This window comes from Falco cherrug, chromosome 2 (genome assembly GCF_023634085.1).
Source record: "Falco cherrug isolate bFalChe1 chromosome 2, bFalChe1.pri, whole genome shotgun sequence".
Classification (NCBI taxonomy): Eukaryota; Metazoa; Chordata; class Aves; order Falconiformes; family Falconidae; genus Falco; species Falco cherrug.
In genome coordinates, this window is record NC_073698.1 from 93,569,553 (window position 1) to 93,596,394 (window position 26,842).

At 42.9% G+C, this 26,842-nt stretch overlaps 1 protein-coding gene across 2 annotated transcripts; it reads left to right on the forward strand.

Annotated features, from left to right (window-relative positions):
• Nucleotides 1-6,157: 6,157 nt before the first annotated feature.
• Nucleotides 6,158-25,717, forward strand: ASB9 (ankyrin repeat and SOCS box containing 9). 2 transcript variants are annotated; one of them, XM_014283095.3, is made up of 8 exons: nucleotides 6,226-6,654; nucleotides 13,009-13,088; nucleotides 14,224-14,331; nucleotides 15,326-15,476; nucleotides 17,623-17,757; nucleotides 19,114-19,305; nucleotides 22,691-22,856; nucleotides 24,079-25,717. In XM_014283095.3, the coding sequence occupies exons 1-7, from the start codon at nucleotides 6,561-6,563 to the stop codon at nucleotides 22,813-22,815; spliced, it is 885 nt and encodes a 294-aa protein (XP_014138570.1). In that variant the 5' UTR covers nucleotides 6,226-6,560; the 3' UTR covers nucleotides 22,816-22,856; nucleotides 24,079-25,717. The 2 variants fall into 2 exon arrangements, 1 of the variants encoding a protein (XP_014138570.1); XR_008730870.1 differs by lacking the exons at nucleotides 17,623-17,757; nucleotides 19,114-19,305; nucleotides 22,691-22,856; nucleotides 24,079-25,717 and having other exon boundaries at nucleotides 6,158-6,654; nucleotides 14,224-14,936; nucleotides 15,326-15,464.
• Nucleotides 25,718-26,842: the final 1,125 nt, after the last annotated feature.

Below are 26,842 nucleotides of genomic sequence, written 5' to 3' on the forward strand. Positions count from 1 at the left end.
CTGCTCCCTGGGAAATCTTGGTGCTTCTGTACATCTGCAAGGAGCTAAAGCACAGATCCAGGTGTTACTGACACCCAGATGTGTTTGTCACTTCCTTCAGGCTTTGTTGGCTTTGATTTAGAGACTCTTTTTCAAGTAAAACTGCCAGTCTGCATAAGGGAACAGCCGTTACTTGCAGAAGTCTGTCTGGTCCCCAACCAGGCTGACAGGATATTTGCAAAGGGAAGTTTCTGTAAGGGTGAGAGGAAGGGGAAATGAAAACTGTGCACGCTCAGAGCAACTGTAAGAGAAGGAAAGCCTCTGGAGAAGAGATTTGATTTGAGGAAAGGAAATTAGGGAGATGATAACTGGACAATATTACAGATTTCTCTAGGGGAGAAATTCTTCGCTCTGTCTCTGCTCAAAGATTTCACAGCAGCTTTCCAAAGAAAACCCAGGTGGCTCTGGAGATTATGCCGGTGATTTAGTGTTTCTGTGGACAAGCTCTGGCAGATTTAACTGCAGTGATTTAAAACATTGGTGTCCCAGGTGTTTGCATTGCTCATTGGCTGGAAATTACTGCCTTAGAGGAGAATGTGACATGTGTTAGTGTCTCAGGGCTCAAGTTTACAGACTGGAGAAGAAAACTGCTTTTATAGGGTTTTGAGCTAACACAATGGACTGTACTAAGGTGGCTGTGGCATCAGTTTGTGACCAGTGCTTCCATCCCCTGTTAGGGCGTGTGTACTAGCTGCTGAAAGTGAGGAAAAGGGCAGGGGGCGACAGCTTAGACCACTGCAGCTGTATCTGCCAGAATTGTCTGTCAAAATCCTCCCCTCTGAGGTGTAGGTACCCCAAAGTCAAGGTTTTGGGGTTCAGGCTCTGGAGAATGCTGGCCTTCTGCTGGGGTGAAGACGTTTCACCCCAAGCTGTTGCATCCAGAGACTGTGTGGTACGAAGGCACAGCAGTGCTGATGGGTGGTCGGTCGGTCACTTGGCTGTGAATTTAAACTGTATTTTCAAGGTGGGTTTCAGCTGATTAAATGTACACACCTACATCTCTGCTCATCCTTTAGGGCTCACTTTTAGAGTTAGTGAAAGCTGACTCTAAAGGCCCAATTTATGTCCTCTCACAGCAGACAACTAAAATAGGTGAGATGAATCATGGTCTTAAAATGCCTATTTCTCATTAGCCTTAAAGAAAAGCTAGGATTTCTGGCTCTGATTCTTAAGTTAAATTGAAGAAATTTCATATTTTGTGTCCATTTTTTGAAACATTTTCTGTAATTCTGCATTTTGCATCCTCAGAAACCGATGCTGAGTCTGCATGCAAAGACAGATTTACCAGCAGAGTGTTTTCAGTGTTTTTAGCAATATTTTTGCTAATAATAATAAGAAAGTGTTATACTTGTCCAAAATAGTAAATAATAATGAAGTATTTTCTGTGAAGAAAAATTGATGTACACAGTTTAAAAACTGATTATCAAATTGGAGGAAAAAACAAGATAGTAAAACATTTCATTGAATTACTTGTAAAAAATTAAATTTTGAAGGAGAAAAGAAAATGTGATTCAGTTAATAAGATATGCTGTAAACAGAAAAAATAATATTGAGTGTCATAGGTTCAACTTTACTGTGCAGTTTTATACACCTAGGATGGCTGCATTTGAATAAAGTTGAAGTGATTTCTGTAGCTAGCTCCGTTTATGTGGAACTTAGGGATGTAGATGCTATTCAAATGGAAAATAAAATTGTGATGACTAAAAGCTCTGGTGTGTCTCTGTGTTGTGTAAGCTGTTTCTGATCTGTATTTGAAGTTGTGTGCTGTTAATCTTGAGATCCAGGCTGATGTTAAAACTTGTTCTGTTGTTACTGGAGAATTTTCTGCTTGCTTCCAAAACAGATTTCCAACTAATGAGGTTAAATGAATCAAAGCTTTCTTACGTATTCCTGGCACCCTGTATAGACCCTGGGAAGACTGTATGGACCCTATAGGAATCCCCTGACTTCAAGATGTTTTATATGGGGAGTTTCATTCAACTTGATGATGCCATTCATTTCAAAAGGATGCTTAAGAAACAAGTGGCTTTAGATGGTAAAATAGTATTATGGTAAACAGTACTATTTGCCACACCGGGGCAAAGCCAGCATACTGCCTCTTTAGGTATGTCTGCATCACTAGCTAAAGCAAGAGCTTAAAAGATAATTAATGTAAATCAAACTCTTGACCTATGTGTTTTCTAGCTACTCTTTGCTGTAATCTGGTTGCATATTAGTATAAGGACATCTACAGTATGACTCAGAGGAGCACGATTCTTGGTCAGCAGAGAAGGTGACTACACTCAGCTCTGAGCATGCCCCACACTTGCAAATGAGGTGAAGGAGAGCTTCAACTCAAAGTAACATTTCCGGGTTTGAACCTTCCCTCTGAAGCTCCCTAGAGCTCACTGCTCCAGGGACTCACATTTCATTGCCAATGTAGGTGTAACAAATAAGGCTTTCACCTTGGGAGGTAATGGTACATGTTTTATAATGGAGGCTTTATGAACCTCACATGCTGATTTCCTAGCTGCCCATACTGCTGTGGGGAAAATCACCACAAAGAGAAAGGAATGCAATTGGGAAGAAAAGCGATGTTTCTTTCTTTTTCACTCTTTTCTGTGTCACTAATTCGGCCTTTGTACTCATTATGCCTCTACTACTAACTCAGCAGAATTTTAAACTAGACTCCTTACAACTGTAAAACGTACCAAACTTGTTAATGTATAGGACACACAAAATTATCGATAGGTGAAATCTGGCCAAACAGAAAATAATTCTTTGAGGAGAAGGTGTGCATATGCTGGAGAGAGACTGTAGTGGATGCCACGTAGGACAAATGCAAAGGATGGGGAAACCCAGGAACCTGCATTTTCACAAACTGCAAGGAAAATATTTGTGGGCCTATGATTTGAAAATACAGCCTCATTCATCATGGGCGAGGACCACAAAAGCATTTCCAGAAGTGACAAAGCCTGGGAATTGCCACTGCAACTGCCAGTTGAAGAGAGACAACATGAGACATCTTTTCCTTCAATCCTTTGGGGTCAGCTTGTAAATCCAAGCAGACCTACTTGTCCCTTAATAAGTGCAAAAGAAATGGCACTGTTCTGGGTGGTGGCTAAGGCATTCACTTCTGATAGGACCCTTAGCAGGTACTTTTCCTGCTCTTCAACCGTGTGACGGGAGAAACTTGTTTTAAATGAAATGGGTAGAAGATGTAAATTGGTTATATATGTGTACAGAGACCTATACACATACACATACATAAATACAGGTACATATCTTTCTGTATAAATGTATGTCTACACACACATATATACACACACACATATATATATATATATATATGTATATATATACAGTATGAATCAATCCCCGAGTTGGGCAGAGCTCCCTTCCCCACCTAAATCCTAATGGGCAAAGGGACCTGTGCTGGCCTCCCCCTGCACTGCCCTAATCCTGCAAAGATTGCTGTGCAAGATAGCAATGTAGATGGGTCAGGCAGGACTTGGAGGAGATGGAATCATGTGGTTCCAGGGACTGCAGCATTTCTTCCAAATGGAGGCTTTACCCCACTGTGTGCATAGAGGTGATAATCTTGTCTCATCACTTACAGATTCCCTCAATTTCCCACCTAATGGCTTAACACAGTCTATATCTGTAGGCCCTTTAGGATGCAAAGACAGGGTAAGGTGTATTTTGAAATAAAATTGGTATACTTCTTTGAAGATGTGTGAAAACTTACTTAATCTTATGAACTTTTTGTAGATTTGAAGCAATTAGCTGACTTCTTGCTTCATACTCTTACTGCAAAGAGCCAGAGCCAGCTGAGTGCCTAATTTTAAGCAGAGTTGTTGCTAAGACTAACACCTGAAGAAATTCTGCTTACTCCAAAAATGGGATGGCTACGTCCCAGGTAAGGGCCACTTTTCTCCAGGAGAAGACATGTTTCGTTTTGTTAGAAGAAAGGTAGGGTTTTGTAACATAAGACACTTCCAGGCTGGAACAAAGATTGGGGAATCATCACAAGAATGAAGATGCTCTGACTAATTAAAGACTTCAGGACCAGTCCAGGGGTAGGTGTCTAGTTATTTAGGAATATATCATGATCCAAATGAGAAATCCTGCCCAATGTGTGAAATTAGAGTGTGGTCCTGTAGCCTGAAAGGAGCCCCAGTTTTGAGGAATGGTTGTGGCAACCAGATCCTGTGCTTGTGGCTTCGCCCCGGTCTCTGCCCCTCTGGTGCTGGCAGAAGGCAAGTGTGATCAAACCAGAAACTCCTGGTTTTGAACCCTATGTCTATTTACTCCATGAGGTACAAATACATGTGGACTAGGAGACCAGCAACCCAGGATAAAGTATGCCTGTGGGTTACTAACCTGCTGTGGGAATCTCAGAGGCCCCCCTTTCAGAAAGGATGGTGGAGAGCAGGAATGTCTGCCCTCCTGGGGAGGGCTGCAGGCTCATGGGCCTCATTGGGTGCTCTGTGCAACCTTGCCAGCCTCCAGGAAGCCCAGGCTACAGCTCATCTGCCAAGGCAGAGCTTTATGTAACACAACATGACCAAAGTATGTGCAACGAATAACAGACTATTCAAATGATGATCCTATCAGTCAGCAGGTGTTTTGGCCAAAGGACCAAATGGCCAAAGTCTCCCTATCTGTGGGTGACTAGGGACTAAGGGATTTCTGTCTTGTAGGCTCCTTCTTCCTATTGTTGAATTTAAAGCTCTTTGTTAATGTTTCTTCACTTATAACCCTTGCCATTGCATACTTGGATGCATATGCTGATTCCTTTTTGTGGTGGAATTGCTGGCATGTTTGTTAATACTGCTAAAGATATGATCACATATAACCAAACCACTAAACTCAAGCAACACTAAAGCAGAAAAATTGTTTTTCCATGTCTTGTTTTACATGTTAATCATTAAAAAACAATATTTATACTACTTTCTCCATTTAGACTTTTTTTTTTCCCCACAGCATTTTTAATGCGGAAATTTTAATGGCTAAGACACAAATGTGATTTCCAGTCAGACCAAAGTGTCAGCTTGCATCCTGCATGCAGGGCCAAACCCAGGAGCCAGGAGGCATTCAGCAGGGAGAGCCCTGGAGGGGGCTGGTCCTGTCCCCAGCAGCAGTTGTCCATCAGCAGTTGTGCATCAGCATGTGCCCAGGTTGCCTTCACAGATTCCCTGCTGGCAGGGTTTGTGGATGACATTCAGCTGTTGTTTGTATCTTTTAATATAACTGATCATTGTTAAAGATATGGACAAATAAACCCTAAACATGATTCCAGATCTTTTGCATGTGTTACAGATAGGAATAAAAATGAAAACAAGTTGCTTAGGCTCAGCAGAGTTAGGATCAGAATTAGCCCAGGATTAGCAATTTTGTATCTCCAAATACACAAATGCAAATTCTGCTCTAGTAGACAAATTGGAAAAAAAAAACCCCAACAGAACCCAAACAAAAACCCACCCACAAAACATAATTTTTATTTACCTGGTTTAGACTTTACGGAAATTCTGCCTGCTTGCAATTGTACACAAATGGGCAAATATTCAGGGACAGAAAAAGGAATTTGAGCTTGTAAATTATACTAATTTGGGCAAGAAAAAAAGTGCAAATGGAGATGATCTGTGAGAAGAAAAGTTTTGCAAACAGACCCAGAGAAATGGGGCAAAGGTTCTCCTGAAAAAAGCATTGCCATTTGTTCACTGGTAATTTGCGATGTTTGTTTTAGACTGAGAAATTGCTTAAAAATAAAAGGGCATTGCTTAGATATGAAACTCCGGGTGTGAGTGTGACTCAGTGAGATCGATTGAACTGGGGGGAAAGGAAACGACCCGCGCAGCACTGCGGTTCCCATGCTGGGCAGGCAACGCGGGGCCTCCGGTGGGAAGCACAGCTCCTCAGACATGTGTTTTCAATATCTGTAGGGTATGCGGTGATCACTGCTGTGCAGCAGGCATGCAGCTCTCTGTTTCTTGCATACCATCAGGGCTTGGCAGATAAGAGGGGTGCAGTGTGTGCAGTGTCCAGTGCGTGGCAAAGTTGCTCGGGAGCAGCTTGCTTGGGAGTGATACAGATCCGCGTGCGCTCATATCTCTGTGGGTTTTCATTGCAAATCCCCTGCAGGCAGAGTTTGCTCAACTAGTTGAACTGGCTTTCTGTCTTGTTTTTTTGGCAAACTAAGAATTTCCTTCCTGATAAAAAAGGAGGGCTGGCGCACCGATTGGGCGCCGTGTTGGAGAGGATGTGACATCAGGCACATCTCTCGCTTCGCTGGATCACTGGCTGCCTACCAGGGCAGCCAGGGAGCTGTTTTGTTAAATCCCAACCCAGGTACTCAAGTTTCTGCACAAAGTGCTGCTGGCACCACATCCCGGTCTGCTGCAAGGTCTGTTTGACTTGTGCGTGTGGAGTCTGCTTAGTAGATCACTCCCATCGCTGGGGTCTCGCCGGGGATGATGGAATTTGAACTCTCGAGACCGACCACGAAGTGAAAAAACAGAAATTGGACAGACAGGGCTGAGATGGATGATGAGGGAACAAATCAAAATGCCAGCGAATTGCAAGGAACTGGAGGCCAGACATCTGCAACATCCCTATCAAACCCGCTGATGAGGGGTAAGTAACACTCCTGCCTCGCCACGAGCCAGCGGCAGTAAAGGGCAGGGTCAGGCTACAGTGGCATGCTGCTCCCAACGTCCTGCGTCCAGGGCAAGACCACAGTCAGTCCCACAAAACGTTCCCATGAGCTTGCACTTCAGCAGGGGTTTGAATAAGCTGTTCCTATTTGATACTGAATTTTTGGTTGTTTTTTTGGTGTATCACAGAAATCAGTGTCTGATTCTCTACCACTGCTTGTACAAGCGGAAACAAACGCAGCACTTGAACCACAGCATGCTGAAAATGAAGTTGCAATGTGGCACGTTTTACTTAGATTAGTGCCAGCTGGAAGCTCAGCACTGGCTCAGTTCCTCTTTTCTTTTTCATTCTTTTAATTGTCTTACTTTTTCCTCCTTTCCTTTCTCCTTTCTTCTTCTATTTTTTCTTTTTTTTTTTTTTTGCCTTTTTTCTTTTTCTGGTTGCTTTTTTTTGTTTGGTTATTTTTGGTTTGGTTTTTTTTTCCTTTTTCCTTTTCCCTTTTTCCTTTATCTTTTCTCTTTTTCTTTTTCTTTCAGACGAGCATACCCCAGTGTTGTTGCCCAGGCTGAGTCACCAGCCCTAGTGGGTTCTTCTGCAATGGCCAGGACATTGCGGTCAGTTGTGGTCACCAGTGAGCAGTTATTCAGCCAAATGGCCTCACTCTGATCCTTGCTCTGTTGTCTAGCTCAGAGCCATTGAAAATATCACATGGTGACAAAAGACAAGTAATTTAACTTCACATAGTAATTTAGCTGGACGTGTTCCCTGTAGCTCTGTTTTCTGAGAAGCTACTCCTTCATCTCGTAGCAAATGCAGAGGGAATTAAGTAAAATAAGATAATGCAACTTTACACTGTCTTCACTCCTTTCCTGGCCTCTTCAGGATGCTTACATTCACACCAAAGAGAAAATTAAGACCCAAAACCCACTATGCAAAGATGATCGGTACATCTGCTGTGTAGTCTGCCTCTCCTCATGCGTGTCATATATGTACATCCTGAGGCCAGGGCGGGAGGGAAGGAACAGCAATGTTATTAACAGTGTGAATCAAATCAGATCCACGCTGGAGATGAGCTCCAGCAAAATGGAGGCTGGAAGGCGGGGATCCCACATGCGGCACTGTTGCACATAAATCATTTGGTCCTTGAAAATCAGAGTTCTATCCATTCCTCTTGTGTCTGCCAGCTCCTTAGCAGAATCAATAAGCTCTGCTGGCAACTTACAGCAGGAATGCATTTGGCTCAGGACGCTTATATCGCAAACTTTAGGGGAAAGCCTTAGAATATGAAAAATACCATTTGTAAAACTGTTATATATAATGCCATAGGCATATATAGATATATATGCAATATATATGCAAGAGCATACCTCCATCAAAAGGATTTTAAAGCCCCTTGCAAGCTGCACTGTGCGTGACCACAGTGGAAGGAAAGCAGCCTGGGGACAGGCACAGAGTGTGCAACACCCTCCCCATAGAGCCTGGAAAAAGATACTTTCAGCCATCAACACAAATCCAAGTGCTTTTCTAGGAAGGTCCTGTGAATGCTCTGTTGTCCACAGGGACAAGTCAGGGTTTGCATGTTTGTGTGGTTATTGCTATAAGGCGTCCTCTGTACCATCACACTGCCAGCATTCACACGCCCAAGTGATGGCAATGCAATCAAATATGACCAGAGGTTTAATGTAACCTCTGGGCTGGCTGGGATTTTCAGTGGTGAAAGGGGAGCTAGGTGACCCAGTGGCACTGAAAGCCAGTGGGTTTTGGATGGCTAGGTGCTGAAGCTGTTGAGACCTGAATCAACTTGTCTATGGACTAAGGTGTGGGTAAATTTCACATTTGGCTAAACAGTCTCATTCCTCTGTGAAAGAGCAGTTGTACGTTATTTTTTGGCAATCAGAAATCCTTGTTCCTGTGGTGGTACATACACTGAATACAGCTGTGACACCCACATACATCAGCCTTGTTCCTTCATGGGCAGCTCTGATGGGCAGTGTTTTGAGGACTTTCCAGAAACTCAGTATTTCAGGATTTTAAAGTCCATGCTTGGTTAGCACTGGCATTTGCTTAGGCTTTAGTCAAAAACCTGTGTATGGTATAAATACTGATCATTTATAGTCTAATGCCATGCCTGCTGTGCTGTGCAGAAGCAGGGAGCGAGACCCCAACATCCACTTTGGTCTCCCTCCTCCAGGTGAGAAACACGAGTTTCAGCTTGGAGTGGGTAGAGAATAGAAACTTTGTGGTTTGCAGGAGGGTGATGCCCTGGGTGCAGGAACTGGGGAAATTTGCCTTCCTCTGCAGGGAGGTTGCCTCCCCAGCATTGCCTGAGGGTGGATGTGTTTGCTGCAGGCAAAGCTAGGGAAGGAGAGATGGCAGCTTGGGGCCATGATGTTCACGGCAGCAGATTTGGACATATGCCATGGAAATTAATTATCAGACAGACCTTTAAACACCCTCTTCCCAATGTATCCAAGGTTGGTATGAAGCTACCATAGTCCTCCACTTCTGTTTAGAAAAAGCAGCCTTGTTTTTTTCTCAGTACAGAATTCCCAGCTGGATTACAATATGTTGGCACAGACCTCTTTTTATTTTCTGTCTATTTTTGATGCTTATGTGATCAGTCTTTTAATTCATTGTTAAGACTTGGCAAGATTGCAAGCTAATGGCCAGTCCACAGATGACTATGGTCTGGTCTGGTCAGTAGAAACTTGCCTTTTCTCAAACAAGCACTGAATCTATGAATTCTGCATGTGGATGTGATGGCATGACCATGCACTTCCCCTGTGGTGACCAGAATGCTGACACAATGATATAACAACTTGGTAGATTGCACAAAACCCCACCTGTGTTCGTGTGGCCAAAAAAAGATCAAGCTACAATTCAGAAAACTTGTTCCTCAGTTTTGATTTTTAGATTACTATGAACATGCTTCCCTTACAAGTCATGCAGTTTGGACAATGGCATCAGTTTCTAAATTGGAAAATGAAAAGCTTTTTACAGAGCCTGGAAACACAGCCAATGGTAACACAGGCAGGATCAGCAAGAACAACAGCATGATCAGACAAGCATCATTTGACACATATTACTTAGAGCAAAGCTATTTTAGTCAATTAATAGTACTGTTCTTTAATAATTGTAGCATGGTTTGGTAATCCTTATGAGACCGGAACAACAGCTTCTGGAAATGGCTGTCAATTTGCTAAAGCCAAAGGATTTTTGTGAACTTACTGGAACAACATGTTGTGGGACATGGCCCATAGAACACAGAAGGAGGCAGGCAGAGCTCAAATGATGCTAATAACAAAGAATACAGTTTTTTTTAAAAAAAACTAATTGACATACATTTCCCAGATTTCCCAAGTTCATTCTATATATTTCACGTTCTCAGTACTGCCCATAAAGTTCTATTGTGCTTCTAATTTTGGCCTTCTGATTTTGAGGCTTCTCCTAAATGAGAGTCACATCTGAATTGATATAATCTTTCTGTGCCAGTGAAATTTGAGTTGTTTCTCAATTTCTCATTTTTTCACTTTGACTTTTCATAGTGAAAATAATACAAGACTGGAAAAGATCACTTACCTAATGGAGTCTTGTGTTCTAAGCTATTTCTATACTGTTAAATAAAAAAGATTGGGACCATTTCTGTCTTTCAGACCAAATGGAGCAGACTTCACCTGCTTAAAGCTCAATACTGAATTAGCCTCCTGGCTTTCTTTACTTGGCAGTATAGATTTACCTACCAAGTCTGCACAGTCTTGTACAGTGCCTTATAGTCAAAGACAGCAGTGGAGTAGATGGCAGGTTTCAAAGTGCCCACCAATCACCTAGTCTGTAGCCCATGCTCAATAGATCACCAAACACATTCCAAGTTCCCTGGCAACAAACTTGTGATCTGAAGGAAAAGACCCAAACCCACAGCTATAACAAATACATGCCAAGAGCAGGAGAAGGCAGCAATCTTTCTCTCTGGGGAGAGTGCAGGAGGGAGGCTGTGCCCCATGCTTGGAGGAGGCACAACCCCAGGGCTGACGGTGCCTCCCAGCCGGCTCTCCAAGTCATCTTTCCTTCAGAATTCAAAGCTGATCGATAGTAATTTTAACTGCACCTATGAGCAAGATATACTGAGCAGGTAACAGAAGGTCCAGCCATCAGATCTGCATCCTGGCTGTAGTCATAGTCAGTTGCCAGTGGACACAAAATAAGCCTCCTTTCTGGCTCAAGAGGCACCCAATGATAGCTTAGATCAAGTAAATATAAACCTAGCATAAACCAATGAATGACCTAGTATTTTATATAAACCCTCACCCTTTCCTTTCCCCTAACCAAGCAGCAGTCATAACCAGAGACAGGGAAATGAGGAGAAATAGTGAAAATTCTGAATCAGCTGCTTGTCCAATCTCCCTGATGACCTCTGTTCCTAAGGGCCTTGTTCCACAAGATTACCCCCCTTCAGGCTTCAAACTCATCCTGAGGTTATTCCCAGAATATCCCTGGGATTGTCCTGTGAGCCAGGAGCATGCCGGAATATTGTTAAGAAAAGAGAAGGTGAAGTCTTGATTATTCTGCTAGATTTTATTTTTCATTGATTTCATTCAAATAAGAACTGTCACAGGGACCAGCTGGCTTCCCTCTTGTGATGTGTGTGTAACTACTACCAACTTGACTAGCTGCTTGTTATGGAGACCCATTGTTGATGTCCAAAAAGAGAAACACTAAATTCTTCCCTGATTTAGTCCACCAATGAGCCACCTTCCAGAGACAATATGGTGCAATATGTACATATTTGCAAAAGTGTACTATGCAGATAAGCATTGCGATGAACATCAAGTGGCTCAAAAATGGTGTATTGTAACTGTAAAAATATTCTTATACCTATATTAACAACTCCAGACAAATTTATTGCACAGTCATAAAAGAGTCTTGCGAGAGTAATTATAGATCTATAGCAGACCTTTTGCGACCCCTATGCCGGGAAAAAGCCATCCCCCTACCTAACATAGATATGCAGGCAAAGCTCTTCTGTGTGTGATAAACAATACATCTCAGATACCACTATCTTCAGGTCACGATTTACTTAGCGCAGAATTTTTCAATCACAAAACCATTGTAAGTCTCGCTATACTAGATCTTATCTTGTTTAAATTTGATGTTCTTTACTGAACATGCTTAAAGGTGAGAGAGCAATAGCTAAATGAGCTGGGAGGTGGCTGACACAGTTGGTTTGGTTATTACCTCCTTCCAGCACACCGTGGCATAGCCAGGGGAAGGATGTGGGCCATAGGGAGTTCAGCTCTCTCATGCATGTTCTGCAGATCTTGTATAAGCACTAACATCGTCAGCTAATCTGTAAAAATTATTCTAAAGAATGATGGTGGCTTATTAGGGTTTGTTGCTGAAGGCAGAATTCTCACTGTTAAGCATCCTGTTCCATGCATATGATGTAGTATAGCCCCTGAAAACTTCAACAACGTGTCCAAGTCAGTCATTGGGACTTTCCCTGTAGTTAGTGGAAGGAGAGTGGGACAATCGGAGAGCAGCAAAATGAGTTTCCAAAAGAAGCTGGGCACGAAATGCCATCTGGAAATGCTTCTCTTCCCTCCTAGGGGAAACCTGGGCCATTGACGTAGACCAGACGCTGGGTTTTGAGGTGATGAAAGCTGAAGGAGGTAAATATCTCCCAGAGGGGTTATTGTTGTCAGCTGGCTCTGAGCCATAAAATCTGTAATACTGAAGATACCCTTCTATTAATATTTGTATGGCATATACATGCTGTACTTCACTTTGTGGTTTCAACAATACAGCTATTACTTAAAATGCACCACGGCACAGGCTAACACCAAACACTGAAAACTGAAAGGCAAAATCAACACGTGGACACAATTTATCTCCTTGTACTTTGATACCTTCTCCTGTTAGGTATTGTTGACTCTAGCCCAGTTCTGTTTAGGGGTAAATGACTGACCAGCCATAGCCTTTTCAAAAGGTAGTCCTTCTGAGCTAATTGATAAAGTGTAATGAGCTTGTGCAAACAAAGGCATTGGAAATAGTTCAAAGCGAGGAACGAGCTCAGTCAGAGCAAGTGATGTCCTGAAAATCTCTCTCTTGTCTTCTGAAGGGGAGCACAGCTGCTCCAGGATGAGTTAAAAACATGCCCAGAGAGAAGCCATTCTCTTGTCTCACTCCCTCTGGGCAGCTGCTCCGAGGAAAGCTTGGCAGCTCAAGAAATAAAGTAGAAGGGAGTCACGCAGCTGGGGTCATGCAGTTGAAGTGGATTATGCTGATGAAACAGTCCACATAGTTTTTAGCCTTTTTCCTGTCTCTCTCTTCATACAGACTTTGTTTCAGACTGGTCTCCTTTACATGATGCCTCGGTCCATGGGCGTCTGCTTACCCTGAAGAAACTCATCAAACAGGTACCCCCGTGCTGGGTTGCTATGATCTCTACTGGGTTTGTTTAGTGGTGGAATGTGTTCTGTGCTTTACTGTGAAACCTCCAGGGTGAGAAAATCATGTTGACTAGAACGCAGTGAAATCTGCATGTAACAGATTTTTTTCTACAAGCAGTTCCTTGCCTAGTGCAAGCTCTGTGCACTAAGCTGATGATGTACTGAAATATCCTGGGTCATACTTTAATTCTGGTGCAGGTAATGGGAACATAGTCACGGGGATTCCTTCTGCAGTCCTGCACCTGTGAGAAGCGTTTGGTGCCCTGGGTTGGGGGCAGCTCCAGACCCAGGCAAGGCTCCAGCTGAGCCACCCACACATCTGTATCTGAAGTACCTGAGGGTATCCAGTGTCCCTGCTCCTGCTGCAGAAGGGCAGGGTAGGAAGAAATGATTTTTCAACCTCACTGCTCTGTTTGTTCAAAATTCTTGGATTTAGTCTGTGGAGTTGATGGAAAGGGAAGGGATATTGGAGACTCTTCCAGCTTAACCTTCTGGAGCACCAAGATTGCTAGAAGAAACGAAAGATCCTGTAAAAATCAAACAAATGGTCTCTAATGCAGGAGATGGCTTTCCTTGAGAGTGTGCCTCGCTGCAAAGAACAGAAAACCCTCAAAAGCATTTCTGGATTCAATCTAGTCAAACAACTGCAGACTCAGCAGGCAGGAGGTCAGAAGGCTTGAGCAGTGATGTAGAAAGGTGGCAGTCACTACCTTGCCAAGAGCTCTAGTAGCAATTTTTAATCTTTTTTTATTACTATTTATTTCAGATTTTACTATTCATGGTGCAGTAGGAATAAAATCATACTGAGCTCCTAAAAGGATGTCTGTATTGCCACGTTGGACAGTTCACTGCTTACAGCTTTCCGTGCCGATTAGCAGTGTGTAGAAGGCACAACCTCTGGTATGCTGTGCCAGTATCCACTCCAGTCAAAGCATCACAGCCTTTCTCTGCTATTGGGATGAGTAACCCCAGTCAGTTGAGGAAGGTCTTATTACATAAAGCTTTAAAGCTAGAAAATGTGGTTGTTTTTTTATTTTATTCTGTTTTATTTTATTGGGGTTTTCATAGTTGGTTGTAATGAAATTTTCCATTATTTCATCAGGGGAGTGATGTTAATCTTGTTACAGAAGATCAGGTATCTCCTCTCCATGAAGCCTGCCTAGGGGGTCATGCTGCTTGTGCCAGTGTCCTATTAAAACATGGTGCACGGGTGAGTACCTGATGGACAGATCATTGTCTCTAGTGTTAGTATGTTGTATTGTCACATTTTAATGCTAGGTGATGTACTATTTCATGTCAGCATATCATTGTGATTTACACTCTGTACTTAGCGCTGCTTAAGGGACATATGTCATAAAACACACTTCTTAATAAAGCAATCCAAAAAGCACAGATCTAAAACCCAGTTGTTATTATTGTTCTTTAGGTGAATGTGCAATGTTCTCATCGTTTACTGAAAGAATAAGGGGAAGCTCCCCTTGCAAAGGGTTTATAATGATGCAGCAGTCAAGGGTATATTTTATTTTCTGCACACACTAATCTTATTGGTGTCAATATGCAGTCTTAAGCAGGAGTTTAGGATTGTTAGGATCAACTAACGACAAAATGGGAAGAAAATAGAAACAACATGCAAGTAAAGTGGTGAAATGAGTGTGTCTCATGGTACCTGCTTTTCAGGCTAATGTTGAAATTATAGTGAATATGAAAATTAACTCATTGTACGTATATTACCTTTCAGTTTAAAACTGAAAAAAAAGGAGAGGGCTGCACACTTTCAGCTAAAAATGGACTGTTTCAAGAGAGGACTATGGGCAGGTGTGTTTCAGATGAGATAACTAAGAAATGGGCACACATTTAACTTGGTAACTTGGCAACTCTCAAGAGACCCTGGAGGTCTGGTTAAACATTCTTTTGCAGGAAAAGAGACTTCTCCTTGGGAGAATTTTAAAAATATATTTTTAAATTTAAGATTTAAATTGCTCTCCTTGGGAGCAATTTAAAAATATATTTTTAAAATGAAAAAATATTTAATATGATTTTTTTTAATAAAAAGTGGCAATCTTCAGAAGCAGTAGGCAAGTTTTACAAGGAATTAAATAAAAAGTATTGGGAACCCTACTTTCTGTTGAGAACTGGATAATTTTAGTCAATTTTGAAAGAGTGAGAAGGCAAAAGAAAGCCTGATTGTGTTATTTTTGTTCCAGGTGAATGGAGTCACTGTAGACTGGCACACGCCGCTGTTTAGCGCTTGTGTCAGTGGCAGTGTAGCTTGCTTGAATTTATTGCTGCAGCACGGAGCCAGCCTGCACCCACCCTGTGACTTGGCATCCCCCATCCATGAAGCTGCTAAAAGAGGTAACCCCCCAACATCAGCACTCCTTTCCGTGTTGGTAGCAGCGTGTTGAAGTAGAAGAGACATAAAGAAGATAACTTTCTTGATTTGGGTCATGTGAAATACCTTCCTAGTTGGTCTCATCACGAGTGGTGCAGTTCCTCCCAACCCCAGTGCTGACCTGGGCAGCTCAGCTCAGCTCTCCAGGACTCTGAGTTTGTGTGGTGACATTTGGTAGGGGATGCATTGTCCAAGTCAGCTGCCTACAATGTGGACATCTCAGGCAGTCAGCTGGCAATCTTCAAAAACAGTGGAGAGAAACATGATTTGTCTCTGTGAGAAAATAATTTTGGTGTGGGAGAATAAGAGAAAATTGGGACAGAAAGCTTTTTAGGGTAAAATACAGCTACTGTTTTCAGGGTGGCTGGCATGCACATAATCTACTTTACCACAGCTCCCTAAGAAACACATCCTGCCAGCTCAGCACCTGCTGATAGGAGAAACAGAGGATGGAGCGGAGTGGAGACCCCACGGCCAGGCTCTGTTGTACTCCCTGCAGGAATGGGAACATGATGGCACACACAGCTGATAAGCTACATAGCAGTTGTTGCATGAAGAATACATGAGAGAATGTCCACTGCTGAGCCAACCATTGTGGCAAATTTACTTTCCTCAGATGAAATAATCTCATTGTAATACTAACACACACCTCCACCCCAAAGTTACCTGCCTCCAAGGTACTACTACACCTCACTGGGCACGTGATGCCAGTTAGTAACAACAATATGTATGGCTAGAGTCACTCAAGCTCTACCTGAAAGTGATGGAAACGGACTAGTCCTAGACTGAAGTAAATTCAGAGGAGGGGGAATTGTTGTCTAGACTCCCACATTACCCAACTCTCGTTCAGTGTTCACAAAGCTAGGTCAAGCTGACCCCTCTAAAGTTGTTATGAATGAAGGGACTTATAAATGAGGTAGTCAGCCTTGGGGAGGATGAGAAGCAAAGAATAAATAGTGAAAAAGAACACCATTATCTAAGTTATGCAGAAAGAAACCTTCAAATGAGGAAAGTTCTGTCTATGAAACTTGATGATAAGGTGTTGCAATCCACTGACATCAACAGAAAATTAGTTGAAAATAAGACAAAGATATTTACGGTAGTGGGAGATCATGACCTCCAACTCAAATAGCTCCCCCTGCCCCACCCCGAAAGAGGGCAAAACCCCACTTGAGGAGCATGTGTAGTTAGTAGAGAACTTCAGCAGTGCTGTCTGAGGATGCGTACTAATTTGCATTAGAGGCGAGAAATTTCTAACCAGTCCTGTGTATGATGAATGAATATACGATGTACTGTGGGGTCTAAAAAGTGGACAGATGAGGGGAGAAGTTAGGGAAGACTCCATCGTAACTTCAGGGATCAGTGCACAGCCTGAACCTGTCTTCTCCCCCATAGGGACGCCTGTTGGGTTAGAACTTTTTTTCTATGATGAACTTATGCTGGCTGTTACTAGATACATCGTTTAAAGCTTGCTTTGCAGGCAGTGTATTTATCACTGGCAATCTTTGAACCTTATTCTGTTACAATTTTATACTAATAGTGTTATTCCATAAACTGTTGGTGTTAGTCCTTTGTGGCGCTAGCAGTGGCCAGCAGCGGGTAATGCGTTCGAATCAAGTGGGCCAGACCCTCTGAGGGGTCCCCCGATGCTGTTGCTGCGTTCCCCTGAACAAGGCAGCCGAGTAGCTCTGATCCAGCAGGACTGATCAGTGATGGGTCCCTGCGGTGGGACACTGACAGACTGGTCGGGCACAAGGGTCTCGGCTTTCCTGGGGCTCTGGCAGAGATCAAAGAGTAGAGATCAAAGAGATCAAACTCCCTTCTCTCCACCCCCTCCACCCCACCCCCACCACCCCACCCCCCCCCTCATCCTTGGTAGACATCTGAAATGAGTCAGGTAAAATGAACGGGCTTTAGCCTGTTTCACTAACTGTGGCTTTGCAGTTCCCGTTTTCCAGGTTGGAAACATCAGAGCAGATGAAAGTGTAATACTACCATCTCTTGACAAAACATTGAATCTTTGCCAAATTACACTGCTGCAATAGAGAATTTGCTGGGAAAAAAAATGCCTAATCTCTGTGAGTTGACTCTTCCTTTATCCCTTTTAAGGTCACGTACAATGTGTCGAATTCCTCGCGTCCCATGGGGTAAATATTGATGACAACATCAAGCATCTGGGTACTCCGCTTTATGTAGCTTGTGAGAACCAGCAAGTGAACTGTGCCAAGAAGCTGCTTGAGTCAGGTAAAAAGGAAAATAAAGGATAGTGTACTCTTTGTTTCCTGCAACATCTATCTTTGGATACTCTTTACATCAAAGATTTAGAGGAGCTCCTGCTCTGGGACCTGGTGAAGTTTTGCTCTTAATGGCAGCCCTGGGTTAAATGGGGTAGCAGGGTAAATAGGGCCAGGAGCTCAAACTTTACAGCTCCTGACAAAATGATGAGTGATCTTGGATTCCACATGGTTGGTGGTGCATGGAACAAACGTCCTTTCCAGTGCCTGTGTGTGTGATGCTGCAGTTACTTGAAAAGGGCAGGAAAAAGTTTCCTTTTTTTCTTTTCCTCCCTCTTTACCCAAAGGATATGACTCAATCACTTTTACATAGTATTTCTGCAAAGATGTTTTAATTTCCACTGAGTTCAAAAAAAGTTGGAAATATTTCCAACACAGAAAAAATGTTCAGCACTACTTTGGAACAAACCTAGCTATAAGTCAAGCCCTTGGATAATTATGCAAGACCATTTCTTGCTATCTAGCTATCTACAGTAGTGCAACTCTTCTAACCAAAGGGGTCATATAAGCTAAAGTAGCCTCATAGCTAGTAAAAAAATGATAGACCAACAAAGCCACTTTGGAAAAAACAAGCAAACATCATGTAGATCCCCTTTTAGGTAGGTGATTCAGCACGTGATCTTTTTTCTAAAGAAGTCAAATACAAATTAAGCTAAATATTAAATATTTAGTTACTATTTTCTGGTTTGTGTCATATGTTTTTTGCTGCCTTCTGTAAATGAGAATGTGTACTATAAAAACAGTATAAATAGTTTTTAATAAGTTCTGCAGCTCACCCTTCTTAGGGTGCCTCAGGAGCCATTAGCCCAGTATAATGGGTGGGGAACACTCATCAGGGGTGCTTGCTTATACCCTTCTCTACCAAGGGCCGCTAGAACTTTTCCATCCTCACATTTTTTCCTCAACAGATACTTTGGCATTTGCAAATTCCACCAGTTTAAGCCTCTGGTACAGAGCAGGGTGTATTCTAAGGGAATAGGGCACTGGGATGGGGACCAAAGGTGGGCTGTAAATAGAACTACATGTTTGTCCTGCTTCAAGTTGTCCGTGGGCTGTGCTGTGGATGACGGACTTCCTCTTGCGCTATTCCTCTGGGATCATCTTCTTAGTGACAGACCCACTCCTCCTCAACCAATGTGAGTTGTGCATGTGCACATGCAAACTGTAGTACCAAGCCTCAGCATAAGGAGATCCACACCTGGGTAGCATACAGATTTACAGATTATTCAGAGAATTAGCAGCTAGTGCAGGAAATGGAAATAGGCTACTGTATAGTCATTATTCTTTGTCATCTTTTGGTGTTCAGGAGCAAACGTGAACAGCGGCAAGGGCCTGGACTCCCCTCTGCACGTGGCCGCCAGGAATTGCAGTGCAGAGCTGGTGACACTGCTGATTGACTTTGGAGCAGACATTTGGGTGAAGAACGCCGAAAACAAGAGGCCGATGGAGCTGGTCCCAGCAGGCAGTCCTGTGGGCCGACTGCTCCTGCAGAAAGAAGGTGCCCCTTAACACTTGTTTTACTTGTTCGCTCAGGATCTGTTAGAAAAAAAAACACACAAACGGTTGCAAAAAGCTATGTTATTCCATGCTACTAGAACTATAAAACTGAGAATAACTAACCTTAGCTGACATAGGGACACTGTGTTTTCTAGCGTCAGAACGGAAGTGGCACACTGATATTGGTAATGGTAATAATTACCCGTCTTTCAACCCACAGGTTGTCAATCTACTGCATGGGGGAATACTCATGTGGAGCTTGCAAAATAATGCAAAATAAAGTTTAGGGCAAAAAACCAGGCAAAATGCTCCTTAGAAATTAATGGTGGCTTTTTCTGATTATCTGAAGCACTGAAGTTAGCGGGAGTCTTTCAGTTCCCTTGTGCCTGAGATGGAAGTACACCCAGGAGTGTTATCTGGAGCATGTCAACAAGCGCAGGCAGTAAATCATCTCTGATGAGAGTTGAGGCTAGCTAGCGAGCGCTCAGGCTGGGATCTTTGGTTATACAGTGTGCTGACTGTCAGGTGCATGCTAGTTACTGGTCTCAGCATAAATGCAAAATTGGAACCAGAAAATTTTTAATCCATATGATATTGGAAAAAAAAGGTTTATTGAATGGCTGATCTTCTAGTTCTTTGCCCTTTTATTGTCAGGCCAAGTTCTATGTAGGTGTAAAGACATCTTTAAAATGAAAGATAGCTCGTTTGGGGAGGGATCAAGGAAAATTGCACAGGATATAATGAATATATACATATACGTGTGTACATTTATACACTAGGTTTTTTAAAAAGCCAACATTATTTGCTGAACAATCCAGCCATATCAAACTGTAAGCCTAACCTTTAGAAAGTGTTTATTTTGTACCCATACGTGAAATAGATCCAGGTCTTTTTATTTTATTGTTTGTGAATAATGAGTTACGGATAAAAATTTTACTTACCATTCCCGAGGAAAATTAGAATAAGGTTTCCAGTATCTACTCATTGGTGCACTTGTGTGCTTTTTTAGATGCTCTTATTCAGTCAGTAAACTACACACATTACCAAATAATCTGGATTTTCATTATTTTAAACAAGTTGCTGATGGTGTAATCCATTAGTCTATTATGTCAGTCACGTGTTGATGTGATTGTTATCATCATGAAAAGATTTCCACCAAGGTAAAACGGGAATAACAAAGTGAATAATCAGGCCCTTCTTGAAATACTAATGTGAAAACAACTGCTCTATGCAAGTTACGTATGAATAACTGATACTTGGTTTCCCAGCCTAATCTATGATACACAGGGCAGTGATCTCTTTGAGCTTCAGTCCCTGCTGTGTTAGATTCCTGACTCCTGTGGCACTGCATGTGTCCTGCTTATTTGAGATAGGAAAATATTTCAGGCACACCCTGTAGGGCTGGCCTGAAGAATGCTGCTCGGGCTGAGCTGACAGCTCGGGCGGTAAGGAATTTTTCAAAGTGAAATTCAGCAATCAAAGTCAGAAAGATAAATGCCTGAAGGGCATTTTGCTGCTGAATAGTGTTTTTCTGATCTTCTCCAACATGTCTTTCACTGAATAGGGTCACGCCTGATGGGCAGCTGATGTCTAACTTCTTTGGCCAGCTGAACAGTTGCAGCCTGGGAGAGTGCTGCAAACATTACCACTCTGGTTTCACACAGAGGTTTGGAAATGTGCTGCGAGGATCAAAGTCATCCCACCAGTCCCACGGCCCCTCAGCACTGGCACAGCTGAGCTGCTGCTCTCCTGCCCTGCTCCCATGCATGGCTCCTCTCCCCTCACACCACAGATGCTGGGGGGAAGCAGCCCTGTGCCCAGGGCCAGGCCAGGCTGGAGGGAGCCTGCTTTGCCACTAGAGATGAGTCAGTGGCTGTGCTGACCCAGTCGTTCCAGGACTAGCCCAGAGTAGTACATGTGGTGGTCTCTCCCCTCCCAGGACCCCACCACGCTGCCGGACCACTGCACACCCTGCTTGCATTGCAGGGAGAGTCCTGTGTGTAGGTGGGAGAATTAGCTAATGATCCAAAAATGCACTGTGTTTTTGAGGAGTATGCTTGTGCTTGCTAAATATTTTTCAGTGCAGTGGCACTGTGTTTTGAGAAGTCTTTAAGTTTTGGGTTTGTTTGGATTTTTTTGTTAATGGAAACCTTTTTAAAATTAGATGTTTACAGACAGGGCATTTCCATGGGATCAGAATGGCCACACACACGTGCAGTGTGACAGCCAGTTTAACTTGCTCCATATCAGCTTGCCTTGTTTTGTGCCCAAGCACAGGGTAACTAAAACTCTTCCACTGCCTCCTAGCAGAAGGGTGCAGCCCTTTGTGCTGCCCTTCCAGCAGTGCAGCAGTTTTCAGCCTTACAGAGCTGCTGGAAATGCGGTGCCCCGCACCAGGGAAGTCTCAAAACCGATTAAAGCTGCCACCTCAATGCATTTTTGCTGCAGCCCCTATTCCTTCCCACTGCAGTGCACTCTACTGCCACTTCAGCTCTCTGGTGACTGCTATCTCACCCACCCAGTAGCCAGGCACAGAGGGAAACACCTAAACTGTCCCCTCCCAGCTTGCTTACCTCCTTCTTACTTTCTATAGCGTCTCTCCTTCTCTCCTCCCTGCTCCCAGCATCCAACCCCCATGTCTGTGCTTGCTGCTTCTCCCCTCCTGCCCTTCTTATCTGCCCTCCCACAGCCCCCCACGACCGTCTGCGCCTGTCACCCCTGCATGCTGCACGTCGCCGCACAAATAGCGCACTGCAGGGTTGGATATTGACAGGTGCCGCAGTTAAAACATCACACAGGAACTACCTCTTCCTGAAAAGGATAAGTGACCCAAATAAATGTACAATGCCATTATACTTACATTTAAAAAAAGCACCACAGATTCTTCAGCAGGGCTTGTATTTATCAGCATGGGAACAGTTAATACAGATGGTTGAAATAAAGGATTATATAGTATTTCTTTTGCTATGTGTTTGTCACTGTTGTGAAATAAGTATCAAGAAAGCAGGGAGCTACAAACTTGGATCTCACTGGGGGAGTGGGAGGGGGGAGGACTCTGAAGGAAGCATAGAGCATCTCTTCTCAGACAACACAAACTGCTCCAGACTTGTGCAGCTTAAATGGGAAAGACTGATGCTGCTAATACAACTTGTGGCCGTGTAACGACAGAGAGTGACAAGGATTGTATTGAATTGCAGGTGGGCTCATGTCTTTTGGGGGGTGCAGGTCTGGCTTTTCACTGCTGAGCATTCTGGGGACCGTGCACCCCCAGTGCAGGGTGTGTTGCAGGAGGTGGGGAGAGTGGTGGTGCACAGCTGCTGTTTCAGCTTCACAATTTGGGGGCAATAAAGCCATTTGTGTAACCTTTTCCCTGGCTTTTTCCCCAGGGCCACTGTCCTTGATGCAGCTGTGCCGCCTGTGCATCAGGAGGTGCTTTGGACACAAGCAGCATCAAAAAATAACTGGACTTCTCCTGCCGGACGAGCTGAAACATTTCCTTCTCCACGTTTAAGCTCTTCTTGTTCAAAACAGTGCCTCTAATAACACAGGAAGGTTTGTTGAGGAAAGATTTCTTCTCATCAGTAGTGTTGCCAATGCCTGCGATGTTAATTTGTGATAGTTGTTGGTCTCTAGTAAAGCCCTGGGTCCAAGAAACACAGGACTGACCAACTCTCGCAGGTCTCACTGCCACCACCCCTAGCAAATCCGTCATTTAGCAAGGAACCATTCTGCATGGTTACATGGCGAAACTTGGAAATGGGACTTAAGAGCCCCCTGGAAAGCATGGAAAATGAACATAATGTTTTAAATTAGATCTCTTGATTCTCTGGCACAGTTTCAGAGGGCTTGTGGTTGACAGCCTCTTACAAAGAAAATGCATATCTCGGCCCAGCACTAACAGCATGTCATGTATATATTAAGGGTACTAAGGATAGCTACACTTTCTCTGTAAGCAGCGCTCATCTGCCTGTCATCTGTGAAGGCTGTACCTACACCGTTGCACGGATAAGGAAAGGGAACCCAGCCGAAGGTACTTGCAAAGCCAGTGAAGCCCTCTGGCAGATGTTACCTATTTTTTAAGTATATCACACTGCAGATAGATGAGCACCAGCCAACAATCATCAGCATCTGAAACATTCGTTTCTGCCATGACAGCAAGTAGGTCGCTGCTGATGGCAGCTCCCTACAGTGCAATCATAAGGGGGAAAGTTTTTTTAATCATCCATTAAAATAACTTATTCCTGACACTTTGAGACTTAAGGGAGCCACACTTGAGAACTACACATTTACTCCTTGCACATTATTTTTCAAGGACACAGGCTAACAGGCTATCGGTTGCAGGCATCGAGAGCTCCCCCTTTCTGCCCTGAAAATTAGGTGATACTTCCTAAGCATTTCTCAGCATTCATCAGAAAAACAACAGCTTCTCTCCCCTTTCCCCACCCAAGAAAAGAGATCATCATAAGAGTGAGATAATTATTTTTTTCTTGGAGGGATGTTACCTCATTCATAGCATCTTCCATGTAAGTGGTAATAATACCATCTCTAATGTGTGGTCATAAAATGAACAATGAAAATTCTGACGTTAAAGTCCATTCCAAATTAAAAAGATAATGGGTAATTTGTGTCCCCTGCTGAGTTGCTGAGCTGCTGGCTCAGCCCACACGCCTCTCAAACAAACAAGACATATGTCATTCTTATTCCACCGAAGCTGTAAAAACAAATACTTTCTCCAGCTAAAATTTATCACTGGGTGTTTTTCTTTCCCTCCCAGAAACATGTCCTGCTGCCACACCAAAGTGCAGTTCGGATCACTCTGCCCTCTCCTGGGTGCTCCCTTGGGAATACCAGCTGCCTGACATGTGCATGATGAGGATGCTGAAGCTCCAGCTCTTTTGCCTGCCACCCTGTACCCTCTCCAGCTCTGAACTCTGGTGCATCTGCATCACCTGGCAGCTGCAGTGCACCCACCGCCTCCTCTGAGGGGCTGCTGCCGTGTTGCCCCTGCACTGGAGGGGCAGGCCATGCAATTTGACGCTTTTGGAGATCCTCTTCTTTTTCACTTTGCTGTGGAGACACCTGTAACTGTGGGCTTGGTGCACAAAAACTGTGACGCCATTGTTAATGCCAGCAGTAAGATGTATGGAGTCCTCATCTTGTAAATGGAGAGACTGTCAGCCTTCAGATACAGAAACTTATTTTGATGTTTACTAGTGTGCCGATGTGTGTGGTGCAAGCCTCCCTTTTGCATATGGGAAGATAAAGAGGATGGATCAAATGCTTCCTGGGTGCTCATATTTGACATAAACTACAGTTCAAATCCTTGGCTGGACAACATGACTGCTGGCTATAGATATCCAGTATGATAGCTTTATTTTATTTTTTTTTTTTTTGTGGTGACCAAACACAGCAATAGCAGTTCTGTTGGCTCTGTGGAACACTAAGTTGTACCCTAATGGGACACAATGACAAACACAGTTAGGTCTGTAAGTCCTCTTGTTACAGAGACACACAGAAATCTTCACTTATCTCACCTAATTCATCATATATAATTTAAGCCATGTAAAAATTCACTTTTACTGTGAATTTTTCACTGGTTTAAGATGGCCTTCCATATTCTTTCCCTCTTGCTGGGGAAGAAAAATAGACATCTGTCTTTATAGGCTGAATAAAAGCAGGCATCTTGGGTGGGGAAGGTGGATCCTTCTAAAATCAGTTATCTTGGAAAAACTGAATCTACATTGAACAGGTAGGGAACAGAAAACAAACCTACTGCTTAACTGTTGAAGATTAAAGTGTAAAGAATCCCTGCTTTGGTGACACACTGGAAAGCTGGAAGATCCAGCTTATTATATTTTAGATGATGAAGAGAGATTTCTTTACATATTAGTTTTATGATTTACCTTTAAGCATCTTATTTTGTAACTTCAGCCAATGGGTTTATAGGAGTAATGCTAATAGCAGGAGAAAATTGCTCTGAGAAGATGATGAGTGATGCTTCTAGACTGCTTTTCTTCTGGAAATTTCATAGTGTGACTGTTTACTTGAATCACTCTGATCAAGTGTAACTAGGATGAATTCTGTATGTTCAGCTTGTACCATCTTAGTATATTTGCTTATTTATTTTAATGTAAATTGTGATCAACACTGGTGAATTACAGCTTTCTTCATCCACACTTATCGGGTTATAAACTGTAGAAGTTGTACAAGACACGAACTGAATAAGCTCATTATAGGTGAGGTTTGGATCTTTTCCTGTGTTTGAAATAATTCCAAATGTAATGTAGGAGTTGAAAGATTTTTTCAGGAATATATTTTATCAGATTCTTTGCTATTATTTTGTTAGCAGTTTAGTGGTAGTCAAACCACAATTGTATAGGATATTTGCTCAAAAATAAATGGCTTATACTCTTTTTGTTCTATTTTCATTCATTATTTAAATGATAGCACTAATTTTGTGGATTGCTTGATACTATGGAATTTTGGACTGAACTCTAGTTGTTTGCAATCCTGCCCACAAGTGGGTAATGTAGAGTAATTCCTTCAAATAGATCTATAGTAAAGATAAGACTAAAATGCAAATACTGTGCAAATCTTGCCTTTTGCTGATGTTTTAAAGTGGAGTTTGATTCTTGCAATTCTTTTTCCACTCGAGGGCTAGTGAAAAGGAGTCAGAGATTTCACAAAGTAGGAAAAGATGTAAATGAAGACGGTCACCATCTTTAGTTTGTTGGTTTTGTTTGTTTTTTTTTTTTAACTGATTTGCATCCATGTGTTTCTCATGCCTCCTCAGCAAGAGGCACATGTAATGATCTGGGTGCCCTGGTGTGTGCCTACACAGCAGGAGCCCGTTACTGAAGTGAGTCTTTGGAGATCCCTGTATGGTCAGAAGCCCACGGGGTGTCTGCCAGCAGCCAGCAGGTACACTGTGGGGCTGGAGAGACATGGGAGAGCAGTAATTCCCTCTCTGCTAGATGCATCTCTGGGAGTCTCTGCCCACAGAGACCAGCTGAAAGAGGGAGGGCAATGCCAGCAAATTGCTTTACAAGACGTTTCTGCTGGGTAGAAAGCTGCTGCTGAAAACTGTAGAACTAAACAGCCAACACCTCAGCAAAAGAAGGCAACTGATTTAAGCAAGAAAATTATCTTTTGATTTCTTTAAAGATGTCTGATGCAACAAATTTTTGCAAAGTTGTTTTGGATCCACATGTGCAGAGGTGCACAGCTGTTCTCTTTGTTTCTCAACACTTCATTTTTTTCTCTTAACTGGAAACCACAGACATCCTAATCTAGTAAATCTAATATACATCTTCAGAGTGTATGCAATGTCCTCTTGCAGCTCCACCATCATGAATTCATTTAAAGATGACTAAGAAGGAAATAAATTTTACTTTACTAATTTAGCAAAATGGTACAGAACAGCTGCAAAAGGGCAGATTAGTGGTGCTACAAGAAACAGAGTGGTACAAGAAAGAAAAGAGAGTGCTTATATCCCTAAATTGGGATGTACTCAATTCTCTTCAGATCCGTGTTTGTGA